The sequence below is a fragment of the Oxyura jamaicensis genome, chromosome 8 (assembly GCF_011077185.1).
Source record: "Oxyura jamaicensis isolate SHBP4307 breed ruddy duck chromosome 8, BPBGC_Ojam_1.0, whole genome shotgun sequence".
Taxonomy (NCBI): Eukaryota; Metazoa; Chordata; class Aves; order Anseriformes; family Anatidae; genus Oxyura; species Oxyura jamaicensis.
Window position 1 is genome coordinate 19,497,418 of NC_048900.1, and position 14,096 is coordinate 19,511,513.

The 14,096-nt window shown below is 36.7% G+C and overlaps 1 protein-coding gene across 11 annotated transcripts in view; it reads left to right on the forward strand.

Moving 5' to 3' along the window:
- Positions 1-13,340, forward strand: part of LOC118170580 (vitellogenin-1) — a 43,656-nt gene extending 30,316 nt beyond the window's left edge. For 3 of the 11 annotated variants that reach the window (XM_035332926.1, XM_035332927.1, XM_035332935.1), the window contains 13 exons: positions 62-480; positions 564-620; positions 1,363-1,596; positions 2,618-2,824; positions 3,776-3,918; positions 4,936-5,074; positions 6,290-6,425; positions 7,140-7,326; positions 7,757-7,854; positions 8,531-8,625; positions 8,723-8,882; positions 10,134-10,295; positions 13,023-13,340. In XM_035332926.1, coding sequence (XP_035188817.1) covers positions 62-480; positions 564-620; positions 1,363-1,596; positions 2,618-2,824; positions 3,776-3,918; positions 4,936-5,074; positions 6,290-6,425; positions 7,140-7,326; positions 7,757-7,854; positions 8,531-8,625; positions 8,723-8,882; positions 10,134-10,295; positions 13,023-13,141 — 2,156 coding nt within the window. In that variant the 3' untranslated portion in view covers positions 13,142-13,340. Of the gene's footprint in view, positions 481-563; positions 621-1,362; positions 1,597-2,617; positions 2,825-3,775; positions 3,919-4,935; positions 5,075-6,289; positions 6,426-7,139; positions 7,327-7,756; positions 7,855-8,530; positions 8,626-8,722; positions 8,982-9,017; positions 9,055-10,133; positions 10,296-13,022 lie in introns of those variants that run through there. The other 8 variants (XM_035332933.1, XM_035332934.1, XM_035332928.1 and 5 more) reach the window with 6 other exon arrangements.
- Positions 13,341-14,096: the final 756 nt, after the last annotated feature.

The following is a 14,096-nucleotide window of genomic DNA, read 5'->3' on the forward strand; positions in this document are numbered from 1 at the left end:
AGCAGCAGCAGTAGTAGCAGTAGCAGCAGCAGTAGTAGCAGTAGCAGCAGCAGTAGCAAAGGCAGTAGCAGTAGCAGCAGCAGTAGCAAAGGCAGTAGCAGTAGTAGCAGCAGCAGCAGTAGGAGCAGAAACAGCAGCAAGGAGAGCAGCAGTAGTAGCAGCAAAAGCAACAGCAGCAGCAAGGGCAGCAGCAGCAATAGTAGCAAAGCATCTGGTATAAGGCATAAGGCTAAGAAGCAGTCCAAGACCACATCATTTCCACATGCCAGTGCTGCTGAAGGAGAGAGAAGTGTCCGTGAGCAAAAACAGAAAACACAAAGCACCAGCAGCAACAGCAGAAGCACCAGCAGCAGCACCAGCAGCAGCAGTGAAAGTACTGGTGTTTCCCATCGTCACAGCAAATACGACAGACAAGGTGAAACGAGATATGTCAAATCCCAATTTAACAGTCACAGTAGTTACGACTTATCTACCGAATGGGTAAATTTTTCTATTACTTTGACTTCTACTAGGAGGTGATCCTCACTGAGCTGTAGGTAATAATTTCTTTTGGAATTTTCCAGGAAAGTCACCTGCCAAAAGTATACCGGCTCCACTTCAGGTCTGCTCACACCAATTGGGTAGGTACCTTATTCAGTCACACATTCCCATGGTGGCTGTTATCGATACGATCAAGCATAGTACTGAAGCACTTTACTTGGTTCATTTCACTTGACCATTCCATATTGTCCAATAATATTATTGACAAAATAAGAAGGTTTATTAATAAAATACCAACTATTGCACTACATCCTTCTATTGCAGCACTAGCAGCCCTCAGTTTTTCAGTCAGGATACCTTTGGGCTAGATTCTGTACAATACAGCCAAGACTCAGCTAACAGAGACCATGGGATAATTATAAAGTGGTAGGACCTTCCAATAGGAATGACTGTTTCCACAGTTTTTAAGCAATCACATCAGAAAGGCAAAATCATTGTATATGTGGGATGGAATCAGAAACCAGGTTCAGTATGTATTATGGCACAGAGGTATTTTAAGTCTGTGTTAGAAGGATGGTAATGAAGTGGCTTTTGTAATTGTTACCTGCTTATGAAAAAGAAAGATTATTTTTTTTTAATTAAATGGTAATCTCTTTTTATTTCTTAAAAATAAAAAAAATAAAAATGTTTGAACACTTGTTTCAGGTACCTCAAATACACATCCCTACCCAACGTATTTCATGTCTGCTTTATAATAATAAAAGTCACACTCTAGCTATGTCTGAGTTGTCTTTACAGGGAGGCTGACAGCTCTGATTTTGATGTCTGAAATGTAAAACTAGAGACCAGACCATCCCCTATTAACCTACTTTTGCTTCATAGCATCCAGAACAGAAGAGATCCAGCAGCTCATCATCAGCCTCCTCGGAGTTAGGAAGCAGCCACAGCAACAGCAGCAGCAGCAGTGACAGCAGTAACAGGAGAAGTCACACAGGTGGCACCAGCAGCAGCAGCAGCCACCGCCACGGGGTAACACCTGGGCACAGCTCAAGAAGAAGCCACATGAGCAGAGAAGCCAGCATTCACCACAACCATGATTCCAGCCTGATTCATGAGGTAGTATCTTTACTGTAAAATCAGTCAAGCTTTGCTAACTGCTGATCAGAAGCTATAGACGTGGTTGCACTCTAATGAGGTGAAGTAGTCAGGACCAGGAAGTAGTCAAGTTTGTAAACTGAAAGTGCACTGAGATTTCTTTTCCCCCTGTGTAAACATTTTTTCAAAATCCTTTGGCCTTGGGGTTTTGATTACATTTTCTTTAAATTCTAAAGCCATTAGCTCTATGTGAAAAACTGGATTTGGAAATGATAAAAAAATAAAATAAAGGGAGTGAGATTATAAAGGGGAAAAATATTTTTCCTACCTAAGCAAAAATGCAAATTAGGAGGAAGTAAACAGGTATAACTTAAAGCCTCTGTTTTAAACCTCCTAATTATTAGCCTCCTAATTATTTTCAGATGTAGACTAGAGGGCATGACTGCATGCTGAGAATAACTAAAATCAGAATACTCATGATCATTACTGATTGAGGAATATAAAGTCCTATTAAACACAGTTCATATTTATTTTTTTTTACAGTCTGTATTCTGTAATTGTATTAACGAAACGTATCTATGTATCGTAACAGCACAAATAGCCTTGCAAATGCAGGCAATGTCTCTGGAAACTCTGCTACTACAAAGGATTTCAGAATAATCAATTTGTCTGAAGGAGCTGTTGTATAGTAAAATAGATTGTGAATGTGTATAACACTATGAAGATACCTAGCATATAGTAGGCAGCTATTTAGAGTATTGCAAAATCTTGCGAAATCTTAAGTATAAAAAGATAATTTGGAAGAGTCTTGGATGCTTTATCAAAGCGAACACTTCTTTGAAAATTCCTGGTGTTAATGAAATCATTAAGACTGAAACCAAAATTATTCTTAAGTATTGAGAATGTAGATAGACACACCATAAACTAAATGGATGAATGATGAGGAATGCTTTTTGCTACCAGCATACATAAACTGGACTGTAGGCTCTCCTGTGAATACACTGAAATACTTGAGCACAGATGGCTCGGGGTTGTTTTTCAGCGCAACTTCCTGGGAGATGTAATTCCACCTGGCATTACAATTGTGGCACAGGCAGTAAGGAGTGACAACAGAAATCAAGGTTATCAAGCTACAGCATATGTTCGTTCTGATGCTGCCAAAGTTGATGTGCAACTAGTTGTGGTTCAGCTGGCTGAAACCAATTGGAAAGCATGTGCTGATGCTGTAATACTGCCTCTGAAAGCACAGGTAAGTACACAGGCAGCTTTGCCAAGTGAGACATCTGAAAAGACCACAGTTTTTTAAATAAGCACAGTGCACCTGCTGATTAGGAGGTCCAAGCAGGGAAAACATACATATTTTGACATATATTTCACTTTTGTGAAATTTCAGAGAATATCCATTCCTTTTACCATCCTTTTGAATTAAAAAAAAAAAAAAAACGTTTCAAAATCTGTCAAAAAAAATTTTGATTTTCAAGATACCTCAAAATATTACCCGTAGAAGTATTTTAAAAGTTTGAAAAAATTAATGCTTCATTACTATCTGTTTATTTATTCCAATATGAGTTTGCCTGTCTGGGAATGGCTGGCTCCATAACTCACTTCAGAAGATTCATCACTCAAAGGCATTTGAAATGTCCTATTTTTTAGGATTTATATGAAACAATAGGAAAAATTAAGGTTAGGTAACGGGTTGATGCCTGAGAGAGTATAGATTAAACTACAGGTCTTTCCTTTTTTTCCTTTTTTTTTTTTTTTTTTTTTTTCCATTACCCCTCCTTGTGCTGTCCTTCTCAAGCCCCTTTCTAGGGAACAGGTCTTTGGATAACAATTTATAAACCTCTGCTTTTTGTAGCAGGAATTAACTAATTAAATCTGATATTTCAGCATTGAATAAGTAGGTTGACATTCAAAACAGAAAGTATTGGGGAAGGCTAATAGAAATTTTAGCGCAGACTTGTACCAGGAAAAAACAAACAAACAAAAAAAGATTATTAAAAGATTATTAAATTACCAAATTTAAGGAAATATTTTGAAATTATGGCAAATCTGAGCCAGAGTGAAAAGAGTGAAAGACAGACTTGGTAACATCAATGCAAAGTTTCATGAAAGAATAAAAACTTATATTTTGAAAAGACTAAACATGCTTCCATGATTCTTTTCTGAAATTTGGGTGTCTGTTTTCCTGTTTGTAAAGGCTAGACTGAGATGGGGCAAGGAATGCCGGGACTACAGGATAGCAGCCATGGCTACCACAGGCCAACTAGCAAGGAAGCCAGCCATGCAGCTGAAGGTGCAGTGGGGAAATCTTCCATCTTGGATAAAAAAGACAAGCACAACGTATGTAATTTGTTCTTTCTTAAGTTGTTGTGTTTTTTTAGACTAGTTGGTTTTATAAAAGCACTGATTGAAAACAGTTCAATGGTACAAAAGTATTTTGTGAATGTGTTCTAGTTCCTCCTCATGTTTCATGTTAAGAGATATCCCTCAAATACTTAAAAACTTGACATGCTTAATTTCATTTTCCTTATTAAATAATTTGACTTTCAGTTCAAAATGGTTCTTGGTTTTGAAATGTTCAATTCAGTCTCAAGAATTAAAAATTGTCCTGGTTTCAGTTAGGACAGTTATTTTCCCTCCTAGTAGCTGGTAGGGTGCTATGTTTTGGATTAGGATGAGAAGAGTGCTGATAACATGCTGATGTTTTAATTGCTGCAGAGCACTGCTTATACTAAGCCAAGGACTTTTCAGCTTCTCACTCTGTCCTGCCAGCGGGCAGGCTGGGGGTGCAGCAAGAGTTGGGAGGGGACAGACCCAGGACAGCTGACCCAAACTGGCCAAAGGGGTATTCCATACCATCTGACGTCATGCTGAACAATATATAGGGGTGGCTAGCCGGGGTGGGGGGGCCGGCTGCTCGGGGTTGGGCTGGGCATCGGTCAGCGGGTGGTGAGCAATTGCATTGTGCATCACTTGTTTGTACATATTATTATTATTATCATTATTATTTTCTATCTTAATAAACTGTCTTTATCTCAACTCACAGGCTTCACTTTCCCGTTTCTCTCCCCCATCCCAGAGAGGGAGGGGGGAGGGTGAGCGAACGGCTGTGTGGTGTTTAGCTGCCAGCCGGGTTAAACCACAACAAAAATAAATAAAAGAAAAAGTTTATCAAAATAAAACTAACTTATTTCTTTTGGATAGAATCAACCATTTAATTTGAGCCAAAGTATGGTTTCTTTGACTTCTCAATTCTTCCATTGTTTCCCTGATTTTACAGAAATGCCAATAATCTTCATCCTTCAGTGTCTGTTCTTGCACATGGAGCTGAGTTTGTCACATATTATTTATCTCTAGATTCATGCAATACGTTCCTGGTGCAGCACTCATGTTGGGCTTCTCAGAGGCACATCAGAGAAATCCGTCTCATGAATTTATAGCAAGGGCAGCTGCAACATCTCCACGAACAATTGATACAGTAATTAAAGTTCCTGGGGTATGTGTCAATTTTATTTTTTTTCCTTACCTTGAATGGATTTTCAACTAATAATATTTTGATGCTTTATATATAAAGGGGAAAAAGAAAAGAGAGGAAAAAAAAAAAAAAAGTGAACCCTACCCTTTCAGAAAAGCTGCTACATAGCTAACTACATGGGTCTTGAAGTACATGTTCCTTGATTTTGTACTGCTTTGGTGCAATGTAGCAACAAGCAGAAGTTGAAAATCAAACTCTGAAGTGAAATACTTTATTTCCATGCTGAGAGCAGTGGTCAGGCCCAAATTGCCTCAAATATGACTGCTTTGCACTCACAGTTTTATTCATTTTACCCAGCATGACTAGTTCTGTGGGATGTATAGGGGCCTCAGAGCAGATAATGGAGGCCTTGAGAACATCTTGCACTCCACTGCAACAGTGTGCAGCATCTAATTATGTTTGTGCTTGAGTCCCACAGCTGCAGTGACCACACTTGATGAGACAGGTCTGAGCAAGTTACAGCAGCTACAAATTCAACTCTGCTTAAACTAAACTGAAACATTTAGTTAAACTTGCTGAGCAGCTTGCACAGGCTGGATCTGCAGAATCCCACTGATTAATTGGTCCTCGTCCACCAAATCCCTGTGCACCACTTTGAAAGATTTCCCCTATGTATCTGCAGTAAATTAATAACAGCTATTCATAAACAGAGAAATTACTGTGTCTTTAACCTTCTGTGGTGCTTTAGTATTGCAGGATCTTTATTATGCAATAATGAAGAAGTAGGCACATTAGGCATTAAGTCGATTGTTTTGGTAAATGTATTTTGTATCTACTGTAGGGAATCTTACCACTATGGCACATCATGCCACTTTTCAACCTTTAATGGATGCTGTTTACTTTTCCAGACTAATCCATCAAACTATTACTTAAATTGCTAACTTTTTAAGAATTCACTTTGTTATCACTTAAACTTCATCTGTGTTTCATACTTTCCGATTTTCTTAACAATTTCTCTTAAAAGTGAAGAAGTGAGACAGGAAGAGGAGTTTCTGGTTCCTCAGAAAAAGCCTGAAGTTTGGATGAATCCTGTTGAGGCTAACACAACGGCAACTGCATAAGTACATCTTCAAGATATTCTTTTCATGAGGAGTTTTTTTTTGTTTCTTTGCGCAGTGATGGCATGAACACTATGGTTCAATTTATCTTAATGTTATTTCATTTCTACTTTTTCAGGTAACACTCTACTATCAGGGACTCCGAATGCCATTCACTTTGCCCTTAGGGCCATCTTCATCTTATAACACTCGTGATATCACTGCCTGGAATGTCTTCCCTGAAATAGCTTCACAAATAGCACAAGAAGATCAATGTAAATATTGCAGATATGTTTGTCTCGTGAATAAGCAATGTTTGTAGATCCATCCCCTGCTATGATTTGGACTTGTCTTTCTTTGTAGTGGTCTTCTAGGGAAGCTTAGTGTCTCTAACCCTACTTTCTCAACAGCTCATTCCATCAGTTAGAATCACATTTATTGGCAGGTGAATGAAGGGACATTGAAGTAAACCTTCAGAGTTCAGGAATCATTCCTGTCTGCAAGCTGTAGAGATTGTCTTTTGCACCTTCTAAGAAGGTGCCATCTCTTTATCGAGAGGCATCAGTCTATGGGTACAAGACAGATCATGAATTTTCTGCCCTGTTTATTTTCTTCAAAAAGGATTTGTGAGTTTTAAATGATTGGTATCTAACACATCTGCAGGAACCGTGAACTATTTTTTGTCATGATTACTACATCTAATTTCTCAAGAATTTGGTATGTTTTAATCACTGCTAGCCTGTTTTTTGTTGTTGTTGTTGTTGTTGTTTTTTTAGCATGTCATTAAAATCAATACTAATATAGGCTACATCTGTTAGCTATTTGTTAGTGTTACATACTCTGGAAACATTGAAAGCTTCTGCCAAGGAGATGTTGAAGTTTCTTTTCTTTTTGCTGGGTAGTGCTACTCAGAGGCAGCCTTCAGTACTTTTCAGCATTATGCATGCCATTGTCACATCTGCCATTTCTTTACTGGTTTTGTTTTGTAGCTACATGTGAAATCAACGGGGGAAATTTCAAAACGTTTGATCGCATGAGCCATACATATTCTTTCAATAAAAGCTGCAACCTGATAGTGGCCCAAGACTGTACTGAACACCCAAGATTCATCATTACTACAAGAAAGGTTGATCCCCAATCTTTCTCAAGAGAGGTTCACATAAATACAAGCTCAGCGTAAGTGTGATTTATCCTGGTCTCAAGAATTAAATACAAAACTTCAGAAAGTTAGGCTGGAGATGGGAAATGTCTCACTCTTAGGTGAAACTAGTTTGCAGATGGATATCTGGTGAAAGACGGGATTTCCAGGAGGAATCCTGATCTGAGACTCTGGTTTAGTTGCCCTTATCTTCAGTTACACAGTCACCATCTGATAAACTGCTCCGTAAAACCCCACACTGTCTTTTCTTTAAAGGTTGAATCTCAACACCCAATGTCCCAATCAGTTTTGCATTTTGAAATGAAAGCAGCTCAGTCATTCATTCAAAAGCCAGATGTTCATTTTTGTTCTTTGCTAGCTGTGGTCACAGATATCTCATTTTTCACATTTTAAATTAACCATTAGCTTTTCTTTTCTTTTCTTTTTTTTTTTTTTTTTTCCTTCAAGCAACATCACAATCTGTCCTGCAGCAAATTCATCTCTCCTTGTGGCATGCAATGAAGAATTGGTACTATTACACAGTGGAGATTCTGAATATGAAAAAGGTAAACTGTGATACCTTTCTTGGTCTGATTTAGAAACTAAATATCTTCAAGACTGTGTTTTTATAAACTTCACAGAAACAACACAATCTTAAGAAAATACAAGTGGGATTAATTCAAACAAAAACTAGACTTTCTTGATATTTCTATTCATTTATAATCCTGTGTTTCCCATAGAAGATGCAGTCTTACTTTTCTTCAGTATAACTGAGGGGTAAATAAACCCCTCAAAAAAATAAATAAATAAATAAAAGAAAAAGAAATAAAATATATTTCTTAAATATATAGTATGTCCAGGCTTGTACATTTTTTTTATTAACAAAAAAAAAGTGCTTGTTATACTCACAGTTATATACTTTGGGCTAGATATTTGCTGGAGAACCACTAATTTTCATTTCAAGACTTAATAGACTGGTTACAAAAGTCAGTTACAACTACAGGGAACATCAGTAGAATGTTTTTAGAAATTAAGAGATCATTTCTTCTCCTTTTTTTTTTTTTTTTTTTCTCTCACAAAATAAAACACAACAGACATTCCAACTGCAGCAGAACACTGATCTGCTGATGTATCAATGATCAATGACTGTGAAGGAAAAGACATTCTAACTTATTTTGTGCTACTTGGTTCCTCCATTAATTTAAAATTAGACATCACCTTGTGATGATTATCTTTTTACAGGTAATATTAAAATTTATAAAAATGGAACAACAGTTATTGTGGAAGCTCCAACACATGGACTGAAGAATGTAACTTTTGATGGAATGATCCTTAAGGTATGGGGCTTTTTTTTCAAGATTACTGCTTTTTTTTCCTTGGCAATGTAACAGACAAGCACTTCAGTATTCACTACAAAGGTTTGTTATTTTATAGGTTACTGTTGCTGCATGGATGAGAGGGAAGACCTGTGGAGTTTGTGGAAATAATGACAGAGAAAAGCACAATGAACTCCTAATGCCAAATCATAAGCTGGCACACAGCTCTTCTGCTTTTGTTCATTCATGGGTATTGCTAGAAGAAACCTGTTCTGGGGGTGAGTAGGTCTAAAAACAATTTATACTTGGGGAGACTACAATTTCAATTTTATTCTGCCAATAACTGGAAAGGATTAAAAAAAAAAAAAAAAAAAAAAATGCAAATAAAATTTTATATTTAAAAAAAAAAAAAAAAAAAAAAAGGCAGTATATATCTTTTACTTTAAAAAAGACAATAGCAATATACAACCATTGCAACTTCATTAACAACCGTTTAAAACAGTGCCTATGAACACAGCAAATATAAAATACAGCAAAAGTATTTGTATCATGTGCAGTTCAATGTTAAATAATTGATTCTACTGTAATTTCTTATACTGAGTAGCTTTTTTCTTGGAGAGGCAAAATCAGACCTAATCTTGCCTCAACTGAAGTCAGTGTGATTTTCACCACTGAGACAAAGCAGTTTCATCTGTTGTCTGTAGACTTTATTAAATAAACAAGTTGCATACTATGAATGCCATAGGTCAAATCTTAAGATTATGTAAATTTTCAGAGTGCTCAAAATTTCATTTTTGTTCTGCATCATCCGAGGGTGCAATCTCAGGGAATTATTTAGAAATACTCCTAAGGTAAGAATTTCCTCTCACATGGAGCTGGAAGAATAATGATGGACTCCCATAACACCAATACAGTTTTGTTCCACAGGTCTCCACTTACCTTGGACCTGAAACAACTTTATTGAAGTTAATGGTTGTTTTCTCCTTGACTTCGTTGGCAGTAGAATTGTACTTATCTGTATGTCAGAAAACAGAGTCATAGCTTGGATCCTGTTAAGTTACATTATACCTTTCTAGTGAGATAATTGCAGCATTATAAAAATCATCCAATACAAAAATTATCCTTGATGTTATTATATAAATGCTGCCATTTTTTTTATCCATTCACAACAGTTGACATTTTTCCTAATGCAATGAAGTAGCCATTGTGCTTGCAGTATCTATTCTTAATAGCTTTCAGACATGAGAGGTTATTTTCTGTGTATTATGTAGTTCTAAAAAACTGGATATACATGATTCCATTTGGGTTATATTGTGCAATTACATTTTTAAAATAGCTCCCCTTTCAGAATCTTTCTTCTATCCTCCAACTTATTATCATCCTATCTTGATAACCTCGCTACTGTGAAAATGGTTTGTCAGGGACCTGTGTTTTAATAAAAGCTGAAGAGAAAAAATGGACCTTTATTATTGCAAGGATCGATTGGGATTTATTTCTACAATTTTAACTAACTTTCTTTTTCCTCTTAGGGTGCAAACTGCAGCGCAGTTATGTGAAGCTGAATCGAAATCCTACTATTGATGGAGAGGAGTCTACGTGCTATTCTGTTGACCCAGTACTGAAATGTATGAAAGACTGTACTCCAATCGAAAAAACTTCAGTTAAGGTTGGCTTCCACTGTTTCCCAAAAGGTATGATATTTTTCTCTTTTTGTGTCACGTATTGTAGGAGCTCTGACAGAGTACTCGAAAGAAAAAAAAAAAAAAAAAAAAAAAAAAAAACACAGCACAGCCACGCACAAACCTGTATTGCTCCAGCTCCCCTCTGAGATGCTGTTTTTAATCCCATTAGTATTTGCTATAACCACTGACAGCACTGGCTAGCTAAAAGCTAGTTTAGGTGATGGCAGGTAGCATCATCTGAGAAAAACATTTGAGGTGGTAAAAGGGGCAGCAGAGATCAATTTTTTTTTTTTTCACATTTTCAGGATCTCCATAAAGTTGTGATAAGCAACAGTAAGTCCTTTTATGCACATTACAGCCTGCAATTTTGTGTAGACCAGGGCAAGCAAGGCAATTGAAAGTCAGTCAAGTAGTGTGACATGACTGCTGTGATTAGGCTGCCATGCTATGCCACTGTGCAATACATCAGCAAAAAACACAGTGCTGAAATGCTTTCTAGATTGTTCAAAAAAAAATAGTTTGTTTTTGAAGGTATTTTATACAGACATACTTGTGCCCTGGATTTTTTAAAATATTGAGCCTTTTTCTCCTTTCACTTACACAAATTTGTCATGGATGCAATGCAATGTCTAACACAGGTTTACAGTACAGTTATACAAGTCTGAGAGGAGAATTCAGCCTTGAATCTATAGACATTTCTGAGTGCATTCTGTCCTAAATCTTTTAATGGATCACATAGTACATAGGTACCGTGTGCTAATAGTTTCTAATAGCTCCCTAAGAAGAGAATAGATGCTAGATGCATCATTTTATGAAAAGAAAAAGACACCCTCAAAACAAACAAACAAACAAAAACTTTCAAAATCTTGTCATATCCATGTTTCACAGATTTCTTTTGTGTGTCCAAGTCTTAATCTCTGAAATGTCATCACCCCAGGCCACTCACTGCCTCAGAATATTAGGTTGTAATAAAGCTGTCTCATTCTCTCAAAAAAATGTGTTAGAAAAGAGGAAAATCAGAGAAGGAAAAAAAAAAAAAAAAAAAAAAAAAAGATATGTTAGTTGTCTCAGCCGCTGCTGCTTTTACAGCAACTGTAGGCTTCTCTGGTTCATTTACTGAACCAGAGGCTGGGAAGTGTGTGCTAGCAGCACTCCTAATCAAGGGCTTTTTTATTTATTTATCTGGAGAAGGAGGAAGGGAAAAGATGCCATTTGAGTTTTTTTAGCAAGATGATTGCTTTTCCTCAGGCTAGGGCTCAATAGGAATACAAGGCCAGCCCTTAAAAACTGGCCTTTTTCTTTCTTTGATCAATGACATGGAGAAGCAACAGAAAGAAAATCCCCATCTTTCCCAAGCTGTGAATATGTATTTGCATATGCAGGACAAAAACCTTTTCTCAGCTTTTTATATGAGAACTCAGACTTGATAGTCTGCTGTCTCAAAAGACAGGGACTCTTTCACTGTCACAACTGACAGAAGGATAAAATGAAGTTCAAGGGTGCAAAATTGCCTGTTGTCCTCAGATCAGTGAGCCTTAGGATCCTGACCGAGGCTGATTTCATTCCATGTCTAAATCCATATACCAGTTTACATTTCAAACATGCCACAAGTCCTACCTATATGAATGATAGTTACTCAGCCATGATCCAGTTAGCCCAGGGAACTGTTTCCTACATAGATATGAACATAGACAAACCTACAGACTACCCTCAGGCATTAGAAGAATCAAAGTATGTAAAAAACAGACCTTAGACTTTCATAGCAGATCTCATTTCATAGCTTGAAAATATTATGCATTTTTTAAAAAGCATCTCAAGCATGTTTCTGGGAAATATTAAATTTCAAAGTAGTTATGGAAAAGAAAAAAAGCTACCATGCTTCAGGTTGGACAGTAATTTACCCAAGGAAGGTGTGAGCATTTCAGGAGATCAATGAGTGACCAGGAGATCAAAAAGTGACCAATAGAGCTCAAACCCAGCAGTATCCAATTTTCCTGTGATAAGAGATTGCATGTTAAAAATGTATTGATCAACTGAGGGATAAAACAAATAGAAGTAAAATTATGAAAGCTTTACCCATTCTGATTATGCAAACTTAATCTAAATGGATGTTCTAATATTCTTCCAGCTACAATGATAAACCTCCAACTATCTAAGAATATTTATTGGGAGGATGAATACTATCATTCCATTTAGATTATTTCAGCATTAAAGGATATGGCTTATTCAAGCTGCTGTTGATAAAGCAGTGTGGTAAGGTTAATACTGCAACTGACAATGCTCTGTCAGATTTCACAATATATGGGAAACTTTAATTAGAAGTTTATGAACCTCTGAAAATTCTCCAAAGGGCTTATCCTTCAAGATGAACTTCGACAAATAATCAGCTCAAATATGCAGTGATATGCAGCAATCACATAAAAACAGATTGCTGATATGCATTGGTATGAGGTGGTCTTACTTTGAAAGTGGCTACCTCCTCCAGCACTTTTACTGGCTCCTGCCTGTCATTGTGCTTCATGAAACATTATTCATTTTGTTTTTAGGGAAGTATTATAGTAATTATATCATGGATAAAAATCCTGCTCCAAGTCAATGAGTCAGTTAGATGTCAGTTGTGGGGGCAGGCTTTCATTCTTTACTTGATGAGGGAATTGGCAGCCATCAAAACAGTATTTCCATGAAATGTGTTAATTTGCTTGATGTTCGTTAACAATGGCTTTGCTCTTCTGACAGATACTGCTGTAAACCTGCTGGAATGGCAGAGAAGCAGCGATAAGAAATCTGCATCTGAGGATGTTGTGGAGTCTGTGGATGCTGACATTGATTGTACCTGCACTGGCGACTGTAGTTAAGCTAAATTCCTTAGTGTTGTGCTATAGACATATTACAGAAATAATTGAATAGCTGGTCAGGTAAGAAGAACTGTAATAGTTATAGTAAAATATTAAGAAATGTGCTTGAAGAAAGTAAGCTTACTGCATTGCATCTGAAGTCAAATGCATTATGTACAGTGTGCATTGCTTAATAAATATGTTGTTCATTAAATAAGTATTCATGTGGACTGCCTTTATTTTTCCCTATCAACAAAACAATCAGACCAACTATAATATTATCCAGAAAGTCTGCTTCTTTTTATCTGAAATATAATTACAGCAGTCCTCTCTTAAAATTATGTTCACTAGGTGATGAAAGGAAAACATGATTACGGCTACTGCTAACATTCCATTGTGTAGAGAATTTCATATTTAGCATACTAAAGACACAGTAAGCATTTGTTTTCTTTTATGTTTTATGGTAAAGAGCAAAGTCTGTTCTTGGAACCATTCTGCAAAAAATACATTTTACTCCCAGCAAGACCATTAGCCTTAGTACATTCTACAAAGGAATGAATTGGACTGCTAGACTCCCACTGTAGCTTTCCAGAGAGCTATAGTGTGTGACACAGTCCCCATTTCGATTTAAATTTCAATGGATGTGCTGTTACTTCATGAGCTAAAAGTATGAAAAGGATTTTTTTTTCTTTTTTTGGTTTACCATTTCCTATTGTGTATCTATGAAAATGATGCCTTCAGAAACTTCAGGGAACAATAATCCATAAGGTAGCATTCCAAATACTCCAAAAATAATTTATATATATATATATATATATATATATATATATAAATGTAAGATCAATAGCATCATAAAGCTAAAATAAAGCAAAAAGGGACAGTCAGACTGTGTTTAACCAGTGGAGTGTCAATCTGCTAGCTCTCACTAGGCCTATGCAGAAAGGCAATTCCCTCCCACCCCAGGGGAGCAAGATTA